Below are 26,766 nucleotides of genomic sequence, written 5' to 3' on the forward strand. Positions count from 1 at the left end.
TGTATAATAACACTTATTTTTCAGTCTTTAACAAAATAGTTTTTGTCTTCATAAATAATACACAATTTCTTTTCTCCACCTTTGATTTCCAGAACACACATTATACATTTTGAAGGTATTTACAAGTTATTATACACCATGAAGGGCACCAAGGGTTGTTTCATTTCATTTGGAATAAACATCTGGAGTGTTTGGTTAGATGTACCCACTATGTCTTCTAAGCTATGGTGTAGAGGTGGGTGTGTGTTTGTGTGTCTTGGTACTTCCAACCAAACCCTGTCTTTATTTTATTATTATAATTTCTGGCTCTAATTCAATATAACATTAAATTATAACAGTAGGAGTTAATATTTGTATAATCTTTAGGACTAACCCACAGTGCCCATGTAATAATGCAGTTTGATTGTTTAATAAGTATTTTTCTCTCCATATTAGATAGTACTCTGTTGGTTTTCAGGCACACTTTATGTAAGAGTTTCTGTAAAAAAAAAAAAAAGCAATAGAACAATCTTTCATAGCGTCCAGCTACAATAAGTCGGTGTCTCATGAAAAGAGCAATGGTATGGTACACCTTTACAGCATGGCTACAGGTGGTGAATGAGCAGTGTTTGGAGTGGGTTGCCAGGCTAGTGAGTGCATGAGCAGTAGGCTAGACTTTCAAGGCCAGACACACAAAAGACCAGACTCTTTTGTGAACAGAAAATGAACAGGGATATTGACTGCTCCCTCAGACGATCTTTTGATACATTTGTTTAACTATTACTCAATAAGGCTAATTCTTCACTCCAGCTGGGGTCTCAGAGATGGATTCAAAATCTACTGCACACTTCAGAATATTTTCCTACCAAACTGGAAGGTCACTTTACAGTTGGACCACTTTGAAAGCTCCCTGTATTAATCCGTTTAAGAATTTGTGTGGTAACTGGTGTTAAAAACATTACGAGACAACTGCCTTATTAACCTTCTTGAATGTGTCCCTCTGCATTACTCTAATAAGACATTCCTTCCATCATTGCATAAATGTTCACGAGACAAACAAAAATGTCAACGTCAATAGAGAGAAAGTATCATAATGAGTGGTTATCAATGTGAGAGGGGTAATTTCAACATGATCTAAGACAGGAGGGTCTGCTCTGCATGAGCTTGAGGGAGGTACTAAGGGATCACAGGTTAGCTGACGCTACAACCCACACTACCCTTCGAGGATCCCTTCCCTATCCCCAGAGCCATATACTGTATGTGCATTGTTATAATGATGATAATAATAAATTGCATTTGTAGAGTGCTTTTCGTTTACAAAAGTAAATCATGAAGCTCTTTACATTGAGAGCAACCATTAAAAGATAAAAGGGCTAAAAAACAGGCGAGAAATTAAAAGATAGCTAGCAGCCTAGTTCTATACAAGATGCACAAAATAATAAAGGAGGACAAAACAATCTATATCCAGTCATAAAAATGAATGACCCACTGAAGTAAAAATCCCAGATATCAGACCTATGATAGACCTAATTAAAAGAGATGACTGATAAAGGTGTCATGGAGTCTCATACAATGTATGGACCTGTAGAGTGATGTGTATTGTCTGTGTAGGTATTCTGTCTTGAGAAATGGAGTCTCTCTTCTCATTATGAATGACTCATTCATCACAAGACAAGGTCGTGATAAAAATGACTTGAGCAACTCTAACCATAATGATGCAATCTAAATTTAAGTCCCCTTCCCTCATTCGTTCATCTTTTGAATTCCCCATCATTCAATAATAAGACTGCAGGCAGCTGAGTAGAACAGAATGTAGTCTACAATACAGTGGCTGCAGTGCAGAAAGAGATATGTTTGGGAGGGTCGGCTCGTTAGGTAATGTATATGTTGGTTGTGTCCCAAATGGGACCCTATTCCCTCTATAGTGCACTAGTTTTGACCAGGGCCCAAAGGAAATGGGATGCCATTTGGGATGTACACTATGTGATATTCTATTCCGCCACCTCTAGTCAGGGGTCTCCTGTGTTCATTTCTGTCTCATTACCAGGAGCTGGAAGGCGTTATTAAGTAGTTCATCCATCAAACAGGAGGAATAGCTTCTAAAAGGTTAACAGGAATGGATTCTCACTGAAACACACACAAAAAGTATCAGTGATGAATTGCATGTGCTTAGTGGGAAATTCGCCTTCGAATTAATGACTAGTATTCATCATTTTAAAAAGAAAGAGAGTGTGTGTTGTGCACGCTACACAGGTTGGAGTGTGATGCTGAAACCAATAGGAATCTATAGGCAATGCATTAGCTCAAACATAATCTATTGTGTAATCTAAAAACGGGAGGATAGGAGTTTTTTTTTTATCTCAGCGAGAGCCTTATTGGCTTAAGTGCTTCTTCTTGGGGTACAATGTATCAATATGTTTTAAGGTGAAAATGAATTACCAGTACTGTGCAAGCTGTGTGTATGGGCCTATGGAGGACGAAAGGGTATGTGTACAAGTATGTGTGTGTGTGTGTGCATATGTGTGAGTGTCTGAGTGGTCCTTTGCTTTGAAGCATCAAGAAGACATATGCAGATTTCCCCTTTGTCTCTCTGAGTTCTTGCCGAGTGTGCTGGGTGCTTGGCTTCTGCCTACAGACGAAAGGCGGGCGGCATACTGCTGAGAGCAGAGAGGCCCGGCCTGAATACTCCTTGATTAAGGGAAATTAAAGCAGGCCGCTGCTTGGCTCGCTAATTGCTTAGATAACAAGTTCAAGCTGTTCGCTCTGAGGAATATTTTTTGTTGGTTTGGGCCATCAGGGAAAACAATAAAGGCAATTAAGCCAAGAGGAATGGCCCCGGTAGTGTATTGATGCTTGAGCAGTTTTTACCCCCTCTGTTATGGGTTGCATGGCTTCTAACTAAAGACCTTATTTCAACTCCTGTAGTAAGTAAAGTTGGTTCCCTTTTCTACTTTTTCCAGTGATTTATCACTTACTAATGTATCGGTTGGATAAATTGGATAAAACTGGCCTCCATTCTCCCCATGCAGAGAAGAGCACCTCAAAGACAGTCTGATCAGTAATATTCTGTGTTGTAAATACTGTAATATGTTTGTGGTTATGCTTTTGCCAGTCCAGATGACACATCAGGAGGCTGACATTGTACGTCATTCATTTCAGTGACCCCATCCCAAAGAGTGAACTTTTCTTATTGACTCATACAGAGATCATACAAGAAGTGAGAAGCCAAGAGCTGTGAGTCATATCCTTGGGTGACCATTGTAAATCATACTGGAGCGGCGTGATGAAGACATCTCACTTATTCGATTTAAACCCCAGACCCATTTTTTTCTAAAAGCGCCATGAATTGTGTGCTTACTGGTTGTCCGGTCATTGTGTCCTGTTAAACCCTCCTAGATCTCATTTTCAAAACACCTGTAAGTGAGTGAGAGCTACAACAAGCTTACAGACTTACAGAAAACAACTGAGCATTTTAACAGTGCCAACGGTTAGGAGGAAATTAGTTCATGAAATATATTGTGTTTATAAGCAGCACAAGCAAGAAGTAATTATCAGAAAATATATATAGTCAGACAGTCAAAACAGGAAAAAAACAGTCTCAATAAAAGTTCCTGCTCTCCTCTGTGTTTAAAGTTGTGGTTGTGGTGGTGTGTTGGTACTGTGTACAAGAGCTTTTCATTTCAGCTAGTTATGCAGTCTCCTAGCCAAAGTTGCCAAGGAATTGGGCTCCTGTCCTGTCCATCATATCATATCAATAACACAAGATGTTGGTTTGCCACAGCAGCAGGCAGGACCACTCCCTGACCGCACATCACCGACACCGTCCCGGCCAGGGTTTCTATGACAACGTCTGGCCATTGAGGCACTCCCGGCGCAGGCACTGTGCTGGCTTCCACCAGTCCCCATTGTGACAGCGGCAGATGGTGCAGTCGTCCACCTTCACTTCAATACCGGCGGGGATGATCGTCGTTCCGGCAAAGCAATTTGGACCTGCCTCATGGGAGGAAAGGACGAGAGCGAGAAGAGAGGGAGGGAGAGAGAAGGAAAAAAGACAAAGAGGGAGGGAGGGTAGAGAAAAGGAGAAATGAGTGTGGTGGTGGTTCTCTCGGGGGGGTTCTGTTAGAAGAGGATGGCAGAGTGATGTGGAGAACCCTGCCTGGGGAGTTTTGAAGTCAGAACCGACGCACAGATCCTTTCACGGGCATGCACCAATGGGCTTGTTTTTGCAACACTAAAGCGCTTTTGTTAGCCTGGCTCTCCCTTGACATAGAACACGTTGCATCCTAATGCACCGCGAGCAGAGGAGGAGAGGAGGCTGGCAGATAGGGCAGGCAGCGGCTTGGTAGCACAGAGAGGGCTGGAGTATACACACACGTGCACATACAAACACATCACACACACACACACACACACACACACACAGAGAAAGCTGCTTTGAGAGGCAGGAGGGAGATTAATCACTCCTAGTCTGCATGGAAAGGCCGCCTCAGCCTCTGTGGAAAGTCCCTCTTGAACACAGAGCTACAGTCTGCATTTTATGGTCTCCGCTCTCCTTCCTCAAATACAAAGCTAACACCAAGCTATAGTTTGCATAGAAAGGCCTCCTCAGTCTTTCTACAAAGTCTTCTTCAAACACAATGCTCCCCCACATCATTCTTACTGGTCTCTTTTAACTAGAGTTGCAAAGGGAGGGTATATTACTGGAAACTTAAGAAGTTTACCAGTCACCTACCAGAATTTTGGTATCTTTCAAGGATTTTATGTAATCCATCACAAGACATCTAGTGGTGTCACAGGTGTCTGTAATTATCTCTGGCCCTCTGTGGGGCCTTATCACATGTAAAATCTTTGAAAATTAAATAAGATGATTCCATTTTTTTTATGACACAGTTGTAAAACATGATCCTAAATATAAACCATCAACTTAGTGAATACCCTTTGGTGTCGGCATGAAATAACCTTTCTTTTTTTTTTACACACCTTTATTTATTTTATTATGTCAACATATATTTGTTGCCAATGTTTTGGTGTCAAACTGGTGGCAGTTGTGAGGAAAAGTCAATAGTTGGAAGAGTTAACTGAAAAAATGTACTGAAAAAAATGACATTGTTGATTAGATGCTTTTTACATTAAATAAGCTAGTTTTGTTGAACCATATGGTCTATCTACTAGAAGCTAATCGACAATATAGACACAGATATAACAACATTCTTAATATACACTGCTCAAAAAAATAAAGGGAACACTTAAACAACACATCCTAGATCTGAATGAAATAAATAATCTTATTAAATACTTTTTTCTTTACATAGTTGAATGTGCTGACAACAAAATCACACAAAAATAATCAATGGAAATCCAATTTATCAACCCATGGAGGTCTGGATTTGGAGTCACACTCAAAATTAAAGTGGAAAACCACACTACAGGCTGATCCAACTTTGATGTAATGTCCTTAAAACAAGTCAAAATGAGGCTCAGTAGTGTGTGTGGCCTCCACGTGCCTGTATGACCTCCCTACAACGCCTGGGCATGCTCCTGATGAGGTGGCGGATGGTCTCCTGAGGGATCTCCTCCCAGACCTGGACTAAAGCATCCGCCAACTCCTGGACAGTCTGTGGTGCAACGTGGCGTTGGTGGATGGAGCGAGACATGATGTCCCAGATGTGCTCAATTGGATTCAGGTCTGGGGAACGGGCGGGCCAGTCCATAGCATCAATGCCTTCCTCTTGCAGGAACTGCTGACACACTCCAGCCACATGAGGTCTAGCATTGTCTTGCATTAGGAGGAACCCAGGGCCAACCGCACCAGCATATGGTCTCACAAGGGGTCTGAGGATCTCATCTCGGTACCTAATGGCAGTCAGGCTACCTCTGGCGAGCACATGGAGGGCTGTGCGGCCCCCCAAAGAAATGCCACCCCACACCATGACTGACCCACCGCCAAACCGGTCATGCTGGAGGATGTTGCAGGCAGCAGAACGTTCTCCACGCCATCTCCAGACTCTGTCACGTCTGTCACGTGCTCAATATGAACCTGCTTTCATCTGTGAAGAGCACAGGGCGCCAGTGGTGAATTTGCCGATCTTGGTGTTCTCTGGCAAATGCCAAACATCCTGCACGGTGTTGGGCTGTAAGCACAACCCCCACCTGTGGACGTCGGGCCCTCATACCACCCTCATGGAGTCTGTTTCTGACCGTTTGAGCAGACACATGCACATTTGTGGCCTGCTGGAGGTCATTTTGCAGGGCTCTGGCAGTGCTCCTCCTGCTCCTCCTTGCACAAAGGCGGAGGTAGCGGTCCTGCTGCTGGGTTGTTGCCCTCCTACGGCCTCCTCCACGTCTCCTGATGTACTGGCCTGTCTCCTGGTAGCGCCTCCATGCTCTGGACACTACACTGACAGACACAGCAAACCTTCTTGCCACAGCTCGCATTGATGTGCCATCCTGGATGAGCTGCACTACCTGAGCCACTTGTGTGGGTTGTAGACTCCGTCTCATGCTACCACTAGAGTGAAAGCACCGCCAGCATTCAAAAGTGACCAAAACATCAGCCAGGAAGCATAGGAACTGAGAAGTGGTCTATGGTCACCACCTGCAGAACCACTCCTTTATTGGGGGTGTCTTGCTTATTGCCTATAATTTCCACCTGTTGTCTATTCCATTTGCACAACAGCATGTGAAATGTATTGTCAATCAGTGTTGCTTCCTAAGTGGACAGTTTGATTTCACAGAAGTGTGATTGACTTGGAGTTACATTGTGTTGTTTAAGTGTTCCCTTTATTTTTTTGAGCAGTATATATGAAAACAATTTTATTTTTATAAGTTACCAAATTTACAATAGATTGCCATAGATTTTCTGTTAATTACCAAAATTACTGTATATTCTGGTAACTTACAGTTGAAGTCGGATGTTTACATACAGTTGAAGTCGGAAGTTTACATACAGTTGAAGTCGGAAGTTTACATACAGTTGAAGTCGGAAGTTTACATACACCTTAGCCAAATACATTTAAACTCAGTTTTTCACAATTCTTGACATTTAATCCTAGTAAAAAGTCCCTGTCTTAGGTCAGTTAGGATCACCACTTTATTTTAAGAAAGTGAAAATGTCAGAATAGTAGTAGAGAGAATTATTTATTTCCGCTTTTATTTCTTTCATCACATTCCCAGTGGGGCAGAAGTTTACATACACTCAATTAGTATTTGGTAGCATTGCCTTTAAATTGTTTAACTTGGGTCCAACGTTTCGGGTAGCCTTCCACAAGCTTCCCACAATAGGTTGGGTGCATTTTGGCCCATTCCTCCTAACAGAGCTGGTGTAACTGAGTCAGGTTTGTAGGCCTCCTTACTCGCACACACTTTTTCAGTTCTGCCCACACATTTTCTATAGGATTGAGGTCAGGGCTTTGTGATGGCCACTCCAATACCTTGACTTTGTTGTCCTTAAGCCATTTTGCAACAACTTTGGAAGTATGCTTGGGGTCATTGTCCATTTGGAAGACCCATTTGCGACCACGCTTTAACTTCCTGACTGATGTCTTGAGATGTTGCTTCAATATATCCACATAATTTTCCATCTTCATGATGCCATTTATTTTGTGAAGTGCACCAGTCCCTCCTGCAGCAAAGCACCCCCATGCTTCACGGTTAGGATGGTGTTCTTTGGCTTGCAAGCCTCCCCCTTTTTCCTCCAAACATTATGGCCAAACAGTTTTATTTTTGTTTCATCAGACCAGAGGACATTTCTCCAAAAAGTACGATCTTTCTCCCCATGTGCTTTGCTGTTGTTCTGGGATTGATTTGCACTTTTCGCACCAAAGTACGTTCATCTCTATGAGACAGAACGCGTCTCCTTTCTGAGCGGTATGACGGCTGCGTGGTCCCATGCTGTTTATACTTGCGTACTACTGTTTGTACAGATGAACGTGGTACCTCCAGGCGTTTGGAAATTGCTCCCAAAGATGAACCAGACTTGTGGAGGTCTGCAATTTTTTTGAGGTCTTGGCTGGTTTCTTTAGATATTCCCATGATGTCAAGCAAAGAGGCACTGAGTTTGAAGGTAGGCCTTGAAATACATCCACAAGTACACCTCCAATTGACTCAAATTATGTCAATTAGCCTATCAGAAGCTTCTAAAGCCATGACATAATTTTCTGGAATTTTCCAAGCTGTTTAAAGGCACAGTGAATTTAGTGTATGTAAACTTCTGACCAACTGGAATTGTGATACAGTGAATTATAAGTGAAATAATCTGTCTGTAAACAATTGTTGGAAAAATGTATTGTGTCATGCACAAAGTAGATGTCCTAACTGACTTGTCAAAACTATAGTTTGTTAACAAGACATTTTTGGAGTGGTTGAAAAACGAGTTTTAATGACTCCAACCTAAATCCTACTTGTGACAGACTTAACAATGAATGTTTCCCAGTGTGCACATGAGATTTGGTTCTGTGTGCTGATATTAGGAAAGCCTTACAGCCTCTCTAGAAAGTGTTCCTCGAACAGAACTTCCCAGCACACTATAGCCTACCATACACCACACCAACATCTTATTACACCAGCAAATAATCCTGATGAATGATTAAGGCGGAATCCGTTTTTTCTTGAGATTACATTAGTTTTGCGGTTCCCTTTTTCTTCAGATAAGATTTGTGTTCCTTTTATCCCAAGATTTATTTAATATCTATGGAAAAGCTCATTATCTCCAGATTGTGTTTTTGATAATCAGATGGCTTGTGAATGACTTACCCTGCTGCCTTCTATGGGTGCCTTCCAATAAGATCTCCTTTTTCTGAAGTGTGCACTCGTTCACTACTTTACAAAAATCTAAAGGCATTGGATGGGTGGAGGCATGGGTTAATGGGAGTTTCCACCATATTTCGTATACGAGTCATTTCCCTTTAAATCAGTGCAGGGAAGTGAACAAGTGCACACTTTGGGAGGAAGGAGAACAAGTGCACACTTTGGGAGCATGGAGATATATAAACCGGGACGTAGCCAAGGATTCATAGTTTCCACTCCTTTTGCAATCTCATAAATAGCTATTCTACACAACAACCACAGTGATAGATTTTAGTATTCAGGTTTTGTGCTCACAATCTTCAGGAAACAGCACCTTTTTATTCTCATGCTACAGGAGAGCATGCAGGTGGTGGCAGGAATTTTCTGTCTCCAGTTTTAATCATTGAAACGAAGCAATCAGTGGCTCAATTGGTGTGACGGTGACTTTGGAGCCGCTCTTTAAAACAGTCCAACAGAGATCTATAAAACCTTCTAGATTCTGCCTTTCAGTCTAAACCTATTCCGAGGATCGTTTCTAGCAGCAGAACACTTCCACTTACTCTCAGGGAAATGGCTTTACTGATTTGATTTGTGTGACCAGCAAGTTCACAATGACCTTGTCTTTGTCCAAAATGATCAGGTCAAAAGTAGTGCACTATTTAAGGAATGGGTCCCAGACTCTGTCTGTTCAAACCACATAGGATAATATTAGGAGTGATCATATGTAAAAACAATAATAATAATAGACTTCTACACATTATAATAGGATACAAGCCCCACATGAGGGACATGAACCAGCAGAATTCTAAATATGCAATGACAAAACTTCAGTATTTCTCAAAGGTCTAATATTTATTGCATTCAAATATCTTGTCTCCAGGCCTGGGTTGGGCTCAATTTGAAGGCAGTCAATTCAATAATCTAAAAAATGACATTTATTTTCAATGACTCTTCAATAAACTGAAAAGTACTTTTTAAAACTTTTGTGGCTACTATATCTGCTGGACTAAACAAACCTAATGGCATGATCCAATATATAACACACCAAAAACCCTCTAGTCTACTACCTGCTTCCAACACCTTACCCACTCACCATCATCTATGTCCAGAACGAGTCTCCTCTCCTGTAATGATGTCTGCATAAAAAACATTACGCACATTACAACAATTCAACAATCATATTCTACCACCACCTGCTTACAACTCCTTACCCACCTCACCCTCATCTATGCCCAGGAACACTCTCCTGGTCTACTCAGAGATGATAAAAGCCCATCGATTGACCTGTACCTCAATGGACACATCGTGAGTGAACTATTGCCAAGCCCTAACTCCCATTGATCCACCATCCGCCCTTAGTATAGCTGGCATGGTTTACAGACAAACAGGGCAGAGGTTGATGAGAGAAGTGGGCATCGAGCAGCCCTGCCAAGTGTGGTTGTTTACGACTGGAGAGTCACAGCAGGAGGAAAGCACAGGATACTTCCCAAATACACCCTATTCCATTTCTGGTGCACTACTTTTGACCAAAGCCCTGTTCAGAAGTAGTGCACTATAAAGAGAATATGGTGGCATTTGGGATACATCCACAAGCAAGGACACAGTCTCCACTGCCTATCACTGCAGAAGATTGACAAGACAAGGCTCTGGGACTTTGGGACTTTGCTCCATTCAAAGCCAATGCTTGTCTGTCAGGGCTGTCAACGGGGATGCATGTTACCTGTCCACAGCTGTCTCTGTGTGTTGTCACATGACTGTCCACCTGGAAGTTACAGTGACAGACAGTTCAGATGAACAGTAAAAGACAAAAGCTTATAAGACTAGCTAATTTCCATGTGTATTTCCCCTGTAAAAGTGAAAAACAACTTTAAGTAGGCTACATTTACATTATTCAGCATGTAAATTCATATTCTATCCCTTTATGATATAGCTAGGTTGTTCAAAGCAAAACGTAACAGACAGTTGCATAATGCTGAGGGTTTCTTCAGCTCCTCAGTTGCCTAAGAAGAAACCTTGAAGAAAGCCTGATGAAGCCCTCTACATGTTAGGGTACTTTAGTTAGCATGTTTCTGCTGATGCATGGAACACTTCATTCTCCATGGTTATGTCTGCATCCCAAACAGCACGCTACCCTCTATATAGTGCACTACTTTGTGTCAGGCGCAGTCCTCTGAGGGTAAGGTGACCAGATTTTGGAAAACATTTTTTTGGGGGGACAGTAGCAGCGCGATAAAAACAATGGTATGGAACTACATTTAACAATACATTTTCGCTATAGTCCTTTCAATGAATTGTGTTAATTATAACACAGAAATGGATTACCCCTCCACAATTTTCTTAATCTAGTCATTGTTTAATCACCCAAATGTGGGTTAGCCTATGTTGTTGGATTCACTTTCTGGCCATGGGCATGGTTGTTCATGCGATAGTTATAATGTATCACTTGGTAAAACGGTCATTGACAGGTCATGCAAATGTGATTGTATACACCGTTTGATTATTGAAATATCAGCGACAATTTAACATCAGAGTTGCTTTTTACTTTCTGAGGGCTAATCGGGAACATTTTCAGGGACAGATCGAGCCAGGTACAAGCCACCAAAATAGGGTACTGCCCCTGGAAATCAGGGACGCCTGGTCGCCATATCTGAGGGGTCATATTGAAATGTTTTGTTTGGTTTTCCAGACTTTGGCATAGCTCTGTGAGCATGCAAAACAGTGGGATCAGAAAGTGTGTGTGCGTGTGTGTTCACGTCCGCGTGGACTTCAGAGACTTCCGTGTCCTAACTGTAAGTTGCTCTGGATAAGGACGTGTGCTAAACGGCTAAAATGTTAAGGCAAATATAGGAAATAGGGTGCCATTGAATATGCATACTATCTGTCCAATCTGAGGGAGGCTTTGTAGGCTTGAAGCGAGCCATCATCTCAAGAGCAGGCGAAGTGAAAAGGCTCTCTGTCTCCTGCAAGCTCCTAAAGATGTCCAACTGGAATAGGCTACAATAATGGATCTATCCTCTATCCTCCCACAGTAAACCAGGAATGAGCATTACACTAAATACACACACACACACACACACACACACACACACACACACACACACACACACACACACACACACACACACACACACACACACACACACACACACACACACACACACACACACACACACACACACACACACTCCAGGCTCAAGAGAATAATCTTGCCAGAGCTGGCCATGGTTTCTTAGGGGGGTGGAGATGGCAGGCAGGCAGGCTCCCTTAAATGCCACCGCCACAAGGGCGTCACCGTATCCTGTCTGTGTGGATTAGTGCTTCCTCCAGCTGCAGGCTCAGTGTGTATGTGTAGCGCGCACGCTCGTGTGTGTGTGTACAGGCATCTTCCTTGTACACCTTCGTTACCCTCTGTCAGAGAGTTTAGCCTATATAGGTCAAACTACGCGACAAAGGAAAATACGCAGTCATTTTAAGGAAGATAATATTTTGATTTCCTCTGAAGTCTAAATTGGGAAATGTATTTATTCATCTATCTATATATTCTTCTATGAGCAATATCCTGAGTGGATACTCTTGTGTGGAATTCCTTGATCAACCATCAGTTCAGTCCCTCGATTGGCTTTTCCTTTGATAGTTAGCCTATACTAGGGAAAAATCAGCATCATGAATTCTGACCAGCAAGATTATACCCTCATAGTGGGTATTTGGCTCAGGTATCAAAATATACATATCAGATGATAATTAAATTATTATGCCATTCCAGCATATAACGCTCATGATCCTTGATTGTCCCAGTTGTCTATTGATCAATCCAGCCCTTGAGGCTAATGAAACCAAATGAGCCACAACCAGACCAGCCAGCTAGGCTCTCTCTCGCTCTCGCTCTCGCTCTCGCTCTCTCTCTGTCTCTCTCTCTCTCTCTCTCACACTCTCTCTCACACTCTCTCTCAGTCTCTTGGATTGGGCTGGCTCAGCCATATCTCCTGCCTTGACTCCTATAACTAGCCAATGAGCCATCGGAATTCTATAATTATAATTTGGGGATTGGTTGCGACTGACAAGGGCATCAGGGCAACATGGAGATAAAGGGCCCTCCAGGGGCCCATTATGAGCATTACACACACACACACACACACACACACACACACACACACACACACACACACACACACACACACACACACACACACACACTTATGCTCTCTCTGGATGCCCTGTAATCAATGGGCCAATCTGAGCCTGTGTTTTTTCTGCTTAGTGTGTTGTATTTAATTAAAGCAGTTAGTATTGTCCTCATTAGCAGTCAGGCAGCCAGCCCCCCAAGGTAACGATTTATATAAAACATAAAACACTGAAAGAGACTGAAGACTGATCATCTTTTCGTTGGTTTCGATGTCATAAAAGTTTAATTATTTCGTAGTGTGTGTGTGTGTGTGTCTGTGCATATATATGGGTTGAGTTTGAAACAGTTACAGGTTTCACGTTTATTTGCGTAATGAATGTGTAATGAATACAATGGAAATGTTACTCTCGTAAAAAACCCTATAAGATCAGCAAGAAATATACAATTACACTAGCCTCGTTCATTATTCTGCGTCAGTCGGGTTTACCAGGCTACATATACACAACAACCAGCAATGCAATCATAAGGTTGATGTACAGAAAGTTTGTGAGTGAAACCGGTGTGTGTGTGTGTGTGTGTGTGTGTGTGTGTGTGTGTGTGTGTGTGTGTGTGTGTGTGTGTGTGTGTGTGTGTGTGTGTGTGTGTGTGTGTGTGTGTGTGTGTGTGTGCCGGAAAGACACAACTGGAAGAGCCCTTACCGTTTTTACAGATGGGACAGCACTGTTCTGGCTCGTAGACTGGGTTGACACACTCTGGGACGGCACAGTCAGAGACCACACAGTGCACCTCGTTATTTGGTTCACAGCGACACCACTCACAAGGCGAAGGCTGGAGGGAGAGAGGGGGAGGGAGAAAATGGAGAGAAAAGAGAGAAAGATATATTTGAATTGCATTTGAAAACCAATCATCTTACCATTGTAACAACATGCTGGCAAGATTACTATTAATATCAAGTTGGTTTCCCTGACAATAAAAAGCCTTGAAAAAATACAAGGTTTATTCGACTGAACATTGAAAAGGTCAACCCAGGGAACACAGTGAGATGTCTGTAGGGTTACTCATTAAAACGAATTTGTAAATCCATTTGAACTCCACTTGAAAAATATTATATGACCAATCACCGTGCCTAAACCACAGTGCTTAGTCTAGTCAACCTTGGGGGGCATTCTAAAAACAGATATTGAATTGGAACATATCAAGCAAGCCACATCAACCGTATCTCCATTGGACTAAGAGAAAACTTAACCCACTTGAAACAGAATGAACTCCCAACAGTTGTTGTCAAGCCATGAATGCATAAGCTGAAAACAGTTAGTTTACCCACTGACCACATTTCAATCATAGTTTGTACTACAGGCCTTTTGTTGTGTAGAGTGTATGCTGTAATGTTGTAAGCTACAGTGAAAGCAATTCACTGGCTCTAGAGAATGACAAAACTATCTTTCATTTGCACATTCACCCACAGCAAATGGTTTCCTTTTAGCAATATTTAAAGTCCCTGCGGCCCCAATGGCCTTTTCTCTGGCCCAACGCCCAAAGTGTGCCAATTAAACACACTTCCATATGTATGAGTCAACATCTCTCTGCCTGCGTCTCAAATGGCTCCCTACTCCCTATATAGTGTACTACTTTTGACCAGATGTCTATGGGCTCCGGTCAAAAGTGGTGCACTATAAAGGGAGTAGGGAGCCATTTGAGATGCAGACAGAGAGATGTGCCTGGCTGGCTGGCTGGCTGGTGCATGTGTGAGTCAGGGTCAATAGGGTAGAGTGATGAGAGAGAGGCGAGCCCTGAGCCCTCTCAGTAGCCAGGGTGTTTAAACTTTGTACATAGTGTAATTGCCAAACTGAGACTGTTCCACACACTAATGATCCCCTGTCTATTCCTTCAAATTGAATTAATAACACTGTTTGGCTTCAGAGCCAAGGGCTTGTGAACTTACCCATGGACATGCTCCCTAATTGTGCTGAGCTCAATGTTAAACAAGAACAAACAAACAAGTTTGTGTCTGAGGGTGAAATGGCAGTCTTTAATTGTCAACTGAAACGGAATGACTTCTACTGAGAAAAACCTCACTGTAATACCACACTATATCCATGTAATTACCACTTTATCCTGTGCTGTAGTGTAAGGTGCTAACCATATTCCTATTGAACCAAATCTTTGGTGAGATTAAATATTGGTTTTGAGTGTGCTGGCCTATTGGGTCACCTGACAGGCAAACCAGTTTACTTTAATACAAATCAAAGACACAATTCATAAAGAATCTGTTCAAAGTTGAACAAACAACTAGAATCACAGTAGCATCCCTGGGATTGAACTGACTACTTTATTGGCTGGGTGCTGGTTAGCATACATAATGCATTCTCAATCACGATTTCATTTGAGAATGCACCTTTTTTTTTTATCAACGTAGATATTGAACCAAATGTAATCTGGTGAGATTAAATCTTGTTTTTTTTCAGTGCACTAGTCTGTGGTCCCCTGATTTAACCAAACAAACCAAGTAAAAATTCACACAGAATTCGCTCAAAGTTGAACAAACAACAACAATCTCAGATACATCCCGGGGATTGAACAGACGTCTGCTTGCAGTACTTTATTGGCTAAATGCTGGTCAGCACACATAAACCATTCTCAATTACGATTCCATCTTAAAATGCAATCTTTATTCGCAGACCAGTCTGACTGCAACATTTCCAACACATGAGAGACATTTAAAGGGCTATGAAATTGTTATACAACTGTAGCATTGAAATATTGATCTTACAGAACCTTTAGATGACGTGAGCTGTCAGACAACTCCAGCATCCTCTGCTTGTAACTAGTAAAACGTAGTTTCATCATACAGACTTTAATGAAACCTGCCATATTCACAGGTTTCGTCCATTTTTCAAACACTACCAGCTTCTTCAACTTGTGATACCTATGATTGACATTTGAATAAGAAACATTTTCATGCAGTTGATCTTTTCACATACCTATAACTTTTTCCCTTTGAAAAATACTGTGAAAACATGTTTCTGAGCACTAGATGTACAGTAAAATGCCTTAAGTGTTCTGTATGTAAATGTATGGATTTATATAGCTGACTGTCCTTTGGGTGAATTTGCTTGATCTGGTGCCAAATCTATGGGGGAAGTTATGAATCTGAAACATGGTAAAAGTTAAAACATTGACAACAAGCCTTCACTGAACTCTATTTAGCATCATATACTCAACATTTAAAAATCATCTTTATGGCACAGATAGAAGATGTAAAATTGCACACTACTCCTGGAGGGACACATTAGATATGGATGGTTGAATCCAACTGTATCTATTATTTATTTAATTTTTCTAAATTGTGTTTCTTCCCTACTGTATTTGTTCATGTGCTGTCAGGGGGTCTCTTACGAAGACTGCAAGATGAATTTATTCAACGGAATCAACCAGAATAATTTCATATTTCTCTGTAATCATGACAAGACAAACGCAATAAATAAAATGTCTTGACTGGTTGCATTGCCATACATTAGATACATCTGAAATGACAGTATATTTAGCCTTAACGGGAATGACCCTTTCCGTACTTATTTTATCTCAATAATACATTGCAGGCAAGTGCACGCGTCCATCAATTCATTTACTGTAACAGGGCTAGAGTGCTTTCAATGAAACCTTGTGTGAGATGTATTGTACTGTGAAGTGAATTCATGCCCTGGTCTGTAAGTACTACAGTAACTCACAAAATAAAGTAGAACACCAAGACCATATTTAGCTGTGCTGAGGGGTGGGTTAGTATGTTTCTGAATCAAACTATATGGTGATTTGTGAGCCAAGGAACTTGAAACTCTCGACCCACTCCACTACAGCCCCGTCAATGTGAATGGGGGCATGTTCGGCACTCCTTTTTCTGTAGTCCACGATCATCTCCTTTGTCTTGCTCACATTGCGGGAGTTGTTGTTGTCCTGGCACCACACTGCCAGGTCTCTGACCTCCTCCCTATAGTCTGTCTCATCGTTGCCGGTGAACAGGCCTACCACTGTTGTGTCGTCAGAAAACGTAATGATGGTGTTGGAATCGTGCTGGGCCACCTTAGTCAATAACTCATTTATAAAGTTAGTTATGAAGGGAAGTTTCTCAAACTAGTTCAAAGCTCCAGTTCTCTTTGGCCTACGTTTGTGTCTCGTTTGTGGCTTAATCAGCATTTCAAATTAAAACAATGTTTTTTTTCCTCAGGCAAATTGGAAAGGAAAATCTATTTGAGCAACTCATTTTAGATGCGTTTTAAAGCAAGTTTCCTCTCATAGGTGTCAGTGCTGAGGAGCACAGTCACTAATTACTGTAGGATGTACACTGTGTGGGCGATGGAGGGGGTTTGTGTGTGTGTGCGCCTGCACGCACGTGTGTGGGTGGATGTTCTTTCATATATTAGTTCATTACTTTGTAAAACAAGCCATTTTCAGATGCTGATATATGTTCTGGTTTTCCTGTAATATTTGTGATCGTGAAAGGTAATGTATTTTGTTGTGGAACTTCTACTGCAGTCAGTCACCTCTGAGTCTGATCAGTGTTTAAAAAAAGCTGTTGCAATGCCCTTATACACATGTGAGCAGTTGAAAGAGAGTTGAAAGATCTTCAACCGTCAGAATAGAACCTAAAACGTGCCATTTTGTCAAAATGTATCTTTAGTAAATCACAGCATTTTTTTGTAGAATCGCTGCAGTCACTTCTGTTGTGAGTCTGATGAGTGCTTTCTTATTCAATAGATTTAGGTGTCTCTATTCTGTCTCGTCTGGGTTCCCATGTCATTAGACTGTCTCTAATCTGTCTCGTCTGGGTTCCCATGTCAGTAGACTGTCTCTAATCTGTCTCGTCTGGGTTCCCATGTCAGTAGACTGTCTCTAATCTGTCTCGTCTGGGTTCCCATGTCAGTAGACTGTCTCTAATCTGTCTCGTCTGGGTTCCCATGTCAGTAGACTGTCTCTAATCTGTCTCGTCTGGGTTCCCATGTCAGTAGACTGTCTCTAATCTGTCTCGTCTGGGTTCCCATGTCAGTAGACAGTCTCTAATCTGTCTCGTCTGGGTTCCCATGTCAGTAGACTGTCTCTAATCTGTCTCGTCTGGGTTCCCATGTCAGTAGACTGTCTCTAATCTGTCTCGTCTGGGTTCCCATGTCAGTAGACTGTCTCTAATCTGTCTCGTCTGGGTTCCCATGTCAGTAGACTGTCTCTAATCTGTCTCGTCTGGGTTCCCATGTCATTAGACAGTGTATAATCTGTCTCTCTTGGGTTCCCATGTCATTAGACATTGTCTAATCTGTCTCTATTCGGTTCCCATGTCATTAGACGTGTCTAATCTGTCTCTCTTGGATTCTCATGGCATTAGACTGTGTCTAATCTGTCTCTCTTGGGTTCTCATGGCATTAGACTGTGTCTAATCTGTCTCTCTTGGGTTCCCATGTCAGTAGACTGTGTCTAATCCTTCTTTCTTAGGTTCCCATATTTTAGACTGTGTCTAATCTGTGTCTCTTGGGTTCTCATGTCATTAGACTGTCTCTAATCTGTCTCTCTTGGGTTCCATTGTCATTGGACTGTCTCTAATCTGTCTCTCTTGGGTTCCCATGTCATTAGACTGTGTCTAATCTGTCTCTCTTGGGTTCCCATGTCAGTAGACTGTGTCTAATCCATCTCTCTCATAACAATATGTGTAGTAATGCCTAAGAGCAGAGAGCTACAGAATCTCTACACAGTATTTGCAATAGAAGTAAGAAACTATATTCAAGAGCCTCAACGTTATGCACCAACAAATCAAATCAGTGTGGCTTGTAGGACTTAGGTTGCTTTTTGTGTCTATTTTTGAATCAATGGGGACTCAACAACAAATGTCCTTGAGGTCCTTCACACCCCCTCTGTAACCCTCTCCCCTAAGGATGTCAGTCAGGAGCACGGATGGGATGGGGATTGATCTGAGTTCACATCCCAGCCCTATAGCCTGTTCTGTTCTGTCCTGTTCTGTCACGTCCTGCCAGCCTGGGACATAGATATAGAACAATTGTTTTATCTCTATGGCCTGGGATCTGAACTCACCCTATATCTCCTGGTTCTTGATTGGAGCTGCGCTGCAGAGTCTGGGGCTGAGGCTGGGGGAAGGGCCGGGGGTAGTACAGGCGCGAAGGCGGGAGCCACGACGGGCGGACTGGTCCCTTCCTCGTCGGACGGGGAACCCTGTAGGTGAAACACCTACCGAGGGTGAGTGGCACAACACTCTCATATACTCTAATGTACTCTCTTTTTGATATACTTATACTCTCTCTCTATCTTATATCTATCTTATATACTACAAAACATACATCTAAAATGAAAGTATATTTAGCATCAACGGTGAGTGGCACAACTCTACTGAGAGTGGGCTATAGTATACAACACAGCAGCTCCCCGTCACCAAACTGTCCACCAGACTTAATAAAGTAGCTTCCCTCCAACTACATTACATCTACATAAATAATGGACTACTGCCCAACAGAGACTGACTCAGCATTCTGCAGATGGAAAGATTCACTTTCTGACAAAAGAGGGTCTTTAAGGCTGGAGCATATTTCTTAACAGATTACAGGGCACCATCCATGATCAATCAATGGTCAATCAAGTCATTCGTTATCAATGGGTTTTATTACTGACATGGCATCTATAGAATGTAACTCGGATACACTTGCTATGGGTAATGCACAAATTATTGACATTCCCTCTTCCATCAGTGAATTCATATCTAAGAGAAACATAAGATGTTGGACAAGGTGGTGATATAGTCTAGTCTATGATATTAAATCCTGCCTTTTGGGTGTTAGACATACTGGTCATAAAACCAGTGTTTCTATCATACTCCCTATGGCTGCATGCCTGCTTGTTTAGAAGAGATATCAGAGAGATTTCCAACCTTATAAAGATCTAACCTGCCTTGTGGGTCTTAAAGATGCTGATATCTGTTGGACTCCTTCCCCGACTGCTGTGTTCAGTAAACATGGAGCTCTGCATAAAGCGCCAGGACGAGCGCAAAGGAAATGCAAACCAGTCCTGTTGGTATCCTCTTAATTGGGTCTTTCTTTAGAAACGACTGGCACCCTTTGATTTCTGTTAACTCCGCTGGACACTATGCAGTCCTCGTTTTATACAGTAATTCAAATAGATATAATACTTTCATATGTCTTTCATGCTTTCATAAACAGGCACTTTCATGCTGGACACAACCATGGTTTTATGACTTTAGCTTCCTCAAGTCATCAGATTCCTGTCACGAATCAACAAAACCCACAACAGTGATCTGATCGAAGCTTCGAAGCTGTGGTCAATGGCCATCCTTGCCTATATCAATTATTTATCTAAACTAACTGAAGAGTGGCCATTTTTATTGTTCCAGTCACAGTTTCCCCGCTCTGTTCTGCCTCCATGTGTAATTTCTCTGTTGAGAAAATCGATAGGAACAAATTAATGTTTTTTCAAGAGGCGGGAAATGTCCTTCCCTCTCGCTGGGCCCCGCCACTCAAGGTTAGTGGGGATTGGAGGTTGAGATGCACTATTGATGGACTTGATCTCACATCAAACCAGCAGGCTTTAGACACGCTCTCAGGCCTCTCTCTCTCTCCCTGAGGGGAGCATGGCTGTGCATCCCAATACAGGGATAAGAGGCTTCATTGACGTGCCACTCGTCCGCTCAACACCGATCCACCCAGGCTAAGTCCCAAATGACACCCTATTTCATTTACAGTGCCCTACTTTTGACCAGAGTCCCATGGGCCCTGATCAAAACTAGTGCACTAGAAAGGGAATAGGGTGCCATTTGGGACGCATCCCAGTCACCGATCACAATAGATTAAGTACACAGGTGTAAATGCCTGATCTCTCACAACCTTATTAGCAACACACTGCTGCACTGAAGTCCCCCATACTAATTAGCTAATGCCAGGCCTCTTGCTGGAGATGTAAGAGCATTGTAAGTGATATGGAGCTGTCTAGTATTAGTGGCAAGTGTATCACCTGGGATGAGGAGTCACAGTTTGATTGAATTTAATTGAGTTGGAGAATATGATCAAGGACATTAGGCTAATCAAATAAACTACCTGGCCTTTTTGAGGGATTAGATTTCTTGGAAACAAAATGACAAATAATAAAGTAACAGAAACAGACAACTATGGTCTATGCCCCTCAAACTCAACTCTGGACCTTGAAGCCAGTTCCACTGCTTTTTTTAATCGTTACCCTCTAATCATGGACTGATTTAGTCCTGGGACACCAGGTGGGTGCAATTAATTGTCAGGTAAAACAGAACATCAGCAGGCTCTGGAACTTGTAGGGTAAGAGTTGAATACTCTTGGTCTCTGTGGTGCATTTACCACCAACCTAGACAAACTTGTATACCAAACTTCACAACAATACTTTAGGGGCCATGATTTTCTGTGGAATGGAAATGGAACATTTGGATAATTTGATGTAATGCTAACCATCACACAAGTGGATGATTGGGAACACAGTATGATTTCACAAAAGCGTAAATGTAATCAATGTCATTGGTCACCTCATGCACTAAAATGCTAAATCATCATGGAAACTACTCAAACTATACAATAAAATACAACCACTCGTAGAGCTCAATCATGTGCAATTGTGTTACAGGGTTTTTAGCAGAAGTACTTTAGGTTGGTCTTTATATTACAAACACATTTTCTGTTAATGTAAGTCAAACAAAAGATTTCGAATGAGATCATCTTTGCTTTCTTCTATAAAATGTCCTTAAATTGTTTAGTTTCATTACATTTCTTTACAATATGCAGTAACATAATTATGAGTCCTGTAATTAGTGTTGTATATGTTTTAGTGACGTGGACTGAAACAACTGACATTCAGTCGAGTCATTTCATCATGTTTATTTGGTATGAAGAGGATTCGGGAGGTATCATGCGATTACCCTGATCTTGTAGCTAGTTACTAGAAAATCTCATATTTCACATCACTAAACATTTCACATTGTACAACAACTAACAACTACCCATTACTATTCAGGGCATATCTCTGGTTTTGTTTATGTTTGTCATGTCAGTGCTGCTGTTACAGTATTCAGCTCATCTGTATTCGCCAGGTGGTTCCTCCTATCACTGTGATGGGTCTAAGAAATGCATCTTCTGAGGGAAAAGTTGGCACAATTCCTTCTCATGTTTAGAATGAATGCTGCATTATCCAGCATAGTTGCACTGCTGGGTATAGGCAACAGTTTATGACAGAAAGATTTGTCTGAAAATGTACTTATTCCTGGCCCTTACTTTTTTTTATCTGTAGGGTCAACTGACTCACTCACAGCAGAATAAAAAGAGCAGCACTATAGTATAGGCCCTGTTTATAAGCCAGTAATAAGCTATGCTAATGGTGTTCATCATTGGTCAGTATAGACTAGGACTGTCCACACCAACACAATGCTAACGGTGTTCATCATTGGTCAGTATAGACTAGGACTGTCCACACCAACACAATGCTAACGGTGTTCATCATTGGTCAGTATAGACTAGGACTGTCCACACCAACACAATGCTAACGGTGTTCATCATTGGTCAGTATAGACTAGGACTGTCCACACCAACACAATGCTAACGGTGTTCATTATTGGTCAGTATAGACTAGGACTGTCCACACCAACACAATGCTAACGGTGTTCATCATTGGTCAGTATAGACTAGGACTGTCCACACCAACACAATGCTAATGGTGTTCATCATTGGTCAGTATAGACTAGGACTGTCCACACCAACACAATGCTAACGGTGTTCATCATTGGTCAGTATAGACTAGGACTGTCCACACCAACACAATGATAATGGTGTTCACCATTGGTCAGTATAGACTAGGACTGTCCACACCAACACTAAATGACTCTGACCTCTTCTCCTGCTGTCACCCGACTGACGCATACCCCTCCTACGCTGTGCTACAGCCTCTTCCACCATGTAACGTCCGACTCCAACCGGGGTATGGGTTTCATTCAGTATGGTAGACAAGCCTACTTCAAGCATGATACAATAATACTCAAACCATGGCTCAAAGCGTTTGCCATTGATGAATTTGTTTGCTTGGGGAATCTCCAAGCCCATTGATACAGTGTGAGGTGCCTGTAGTTATTGTGCAGCACATAGTGCCATTGCTAATCAGCCATACCCGTTAAATAGGACAGATGTCAAATAATGCAGTGAGTTAATTATTGTTGCACTGTGACTCTACAAACAGTATATATTAAATGGATTCTCCTACCAGCAGAGACCATTGAGGGGAAACAAAATACCAGTTATAGTTGACCCTCTCCATCTGACATGGCCATGCAAATCTTTAAACTTACTATATTATGAGAGGGCAAACATTACAATCATGTTTTGAGTGGAATGGTTGTTGGGGTTGCAACAATTATGCAGTCAACACTGCTGCATTGTTTTGATCACATTCAATTGTTCTCTCTCAGCTCATTACCTAATTAAGGAAAACGAATTATATGCCTGATTATGATGTGTATTGTGGTACAAATGTAATTGCATCCAAATGTTTAAATTAACATTTAAAATTATTACAAACGATTGATCAATAGACCATGCAAATTAGACAATAAACACAAAACATCCCTACCTTAAATTCCTCCAGGATCTTGTAAGTTTTCCCCCGGTATTCACAAAAGTTTTTAACCTCCTTGCATTCCGGACAACATCCATTGTGCTCCACTTTTGTGCACTTCGGGTGTATCTTGGGGCACTCTGGCTGGTCGCACACCGGCCCGTCCTCGGTGCAAACGCACGGGCAGTTCGAGTGTCCCGGGAAGAAACGTTCCCCCAGTTTGTAAACGAAGCCACTGTCGTCCACGCAAACTTTCCCCCGGTAGTCGTCGAAAATGATGGTGTCGCTGTTGGCAGTTAACTCCGCCTCGTCCGCGGCGTAATCCTCGGGACTGAAGGAGGCTGGTGACACACTGGCGTGGAGGGCGAGGAGGACAACGCAGGTCATTGGAAAGAGAGGGCCCATCCTTCGCCGCGGTATTCCTATTGCATTCAAGGAGAGGGTCTAAATTACATTTACTTTACCCTTAACTTTCCATTCACTGTCTGTTCTTGCATGAAGCAAGACAAGGCTGTTTGGGACAGGTGCCAAATAAACATCCTGATGATATCATACAAATGGTGTGGGATATTTTCAATTAGACTTATTCACAACAAGGGACACAATCACAGAGAAGGTTTACAATTTAAGTCGTCTTTGTGTGTGTGCGTGACAGAGAGACAGACATACAGACAGAGAGAGAGAGAGAGAGCGCGAGAGAGAAATAAAGAAATTAAGAGGGACAATATGTGTATTAGAATAAATAAGACCAATAAACAGAAATGGGTAGAAAAAATGTCTTAGGCTAATGTTGGATTCCCAAAAATGAGGTCGCCCATTGCAACGGTAGCGGAAACCTACCAGGTAAAGTATTAGTACAGTTGATAGGCTCGTAGGCTACATTGCAAACGCCGGTGTTTTCTTATAGACTAAAGGCTATGGCATCTTGAACCCAGTGCAGTTCAGAGTGAAAATATAACCTAACCTTATAGGTCTCATGTGCTTTGCTTTCATAAAAATAAAAACAGATTTGGATCTTCAATGTGAATTACATGACCAACAGGTTTCTCCGTGATAATCATTTGAACACCCTTGTCAGTGGGGATTTGATCACCCCCCCCCATGCTTACTGTTGCTTTTATTTGTTTTTATTTTACTTCAACAGCCTTTACCAAAATAACGACATATTTCCCCAGGCAGTGCTTAATGCGCAATAGGCTTTAGTCCAAACGCTTCGCCCCTCGCCATGGTAGCTAGAAGAACGGAATTCTATATTTGCCTCGAGACTAAACTGAGCTCTCTTCATTATATTCCTTCCTGCCAAGGGAGAGACTCACTGAATCTTAATTGACAGAAAAATTTCTTGACAATATTGTTGTCCTCAAATACCAATCTAAAGTAGGCCTATTTCCTACCATTACATTTATGATATAAAGTGCAGAATGGCAGTATTTTAAGTAAGAGAAAGCTCCAAGAGAAATACGATGTGGAAAAGGAGATGAGGTCTTGCAATGGATTTTACAATAAATGGGAAGGTGGATAAACTGGGCATTACAGACTCACCGCGTTGAAATGCCTGGTTCCACTGGTAGGAGTCGGGATCAACAGAGATCCAAACCGGTAGAACGGATTAAACACAGGACACAACAACTTCCAGATGAACAATTCGATAAAACCACCAGGCTCCAGATAAAAAGATAATCCCCCTTCAGTTGCTATTGTTGTGCGTAAAAGCAGTTAGATACTAGACCATTGTCGGTACCGATGCCTTTGGAGCAGCGCGAGCGATGTGATATGCACACACAAATCGGTCTGATACATGATTATCCCTTATTTCCCAGAGATTAAGATAACAACACCACACTAGGCAGTTCACGTGTGAAAAATAAGACTCGAAAAATGATAATTCCCTCTATTGTTGTCAATAGGCTGATCCTAGACGTCCACGGCAGTGAGATTCATTTCAATCAACTTCCAATTGCTGCAGATCAAAAACACCATTTGGTCTTGTTGCATACATCCAGCAGCGCGTGCATGGCAATGGGAAAGATAATAGACCAGAGATCCGGAAGATTCAACTTTAAGAGGAGAACAAATATCTAAAAGAAACGACATTTACACCTAACATCTCTTTTTCGCGAGGGAAAGTTAAATATTAGCCTAAATATACGTTTTATCTTCCAGACTTTTCCGTGCGCACTCACCGGGAAGAAGTTGAGAACATAGTAACAATCATAGCTTGATGCTCGTTAGTTGAATAAGTTGAGGCGAAAAAGCGCCGAATCAAGTCCTCCGCCTATACGGACAATGTTGTGAAGAGGAGCATGCAGGAACAGCGGCGCTTCTCATGACCCTTGTGAGCAAGACGACGCACTCTACTTCAGGACCACGGACAGCGGAAGAGCGGAACAGCGGCAGACAGCGGTGTCTTCAGCACTGTCGCTGTTCATTCGAGGGTCCCACTGAGCACGTAGAGATTCGAGAGGTTTCCCATCTTGCGTTGCTCCCCAGACCAGGAAGGAAAAGGCAAATAAGGAACTCATCAGAGAACTTGAAGTGGCATTTTATTCTACCGATATGCTCCCAAAATGCACTGAATCAAACGAAATAGCTGGATGGGGTTTGCACTCTCAAATATCACATGGAGCGGATTTAATTAAAACCAGAGAGCACAGTTTCTCTATGTGCAGATGTTATTTCTGCTACTGTAGCCTGTGATCTCTATGTTAGATGGGTGATCACACACACATTGCCATTCTTACAGCAAATAACCGAAAAATAGACTTGTAGAGAACGGATCTTGCATAATGTGACATTCTGTTTCTTTCAGAATGGACTACACAGTAATTTCACAGTATTTAAGATCTGCACAATTCCACATAATATCTGCTCTCCGTATGATTGCCCGTAGGGGCCACTGCCTGTCTGCATTCAAAGTCAAAATAAAGATGATTGAGGCAGAACCAAAGATAATACATTATAGATATTCTGGAATTGAATTAAACAGATGCGATCCATCCAAAGAACCCCACTGACCTGCATTTGACTAACGGAGCAGAGTATGCTGTAGCCTACCGGGGCTTGGCTATTATTAGACATGCGATGCATGCATCTCGTGCATATGTCGCGGTGTAACGCCAATTCACCTTATGCTGTCTGAGTCTGACATCGAAAGCGCTGAAATCATTTAACGTTTTAGACCCTATTGAGTCGTAGAGTATTCAACACATTTTAAAAGGAAACCATGAAGTTAAGATGTATTCTCGAACACCTTA

The 26,766-nt window shown here is 42.0% G+C and overlaps 1 protein-coding gene across 1 annotated transcript; it reads right to left on the minus strand.

The window, feature by feature from the left end:
* vwc2l (von Willebrand factor C domain containing 2 like) lies at positions 1–26,508 on the minus strand. The gene is made up of 4 exons (XM_014173734.3): positions 25,055–26,508; positions 23,528–23,934; positions 13,585–13,714; positions 1–3,969 (listed from the first exon to the last, which is right to left on the minus strand). The coding sequence occupies exons 2-4, from the start codon at positions 23,915–23,917 to the stop codon at positions 3,818–3,820; spliced, it is 672 nt and encodes a 223-aa protein (XP_014029209.3). The 5' UTR covers positions 23,918–23,934; positions 25,055–26,508; the 3' UTR covers positions 1–3,817.
* Positions 26,509–26,766: the final 258 nt, after the last annotated feature.

The sequence above is a fragment of the Salmo salar genome, chromosome 25, assembly GCF_965601325.2.
Source record: "Salmo salar chromosome 25, fSalSal1, whole genome shotgun sequence".
Lineage (NCBI taxonomy): Eukaryota > Metazoa > Chordata > Actinopteri > Salmoniformes > Salmonidae > Salmo > Salmo salar.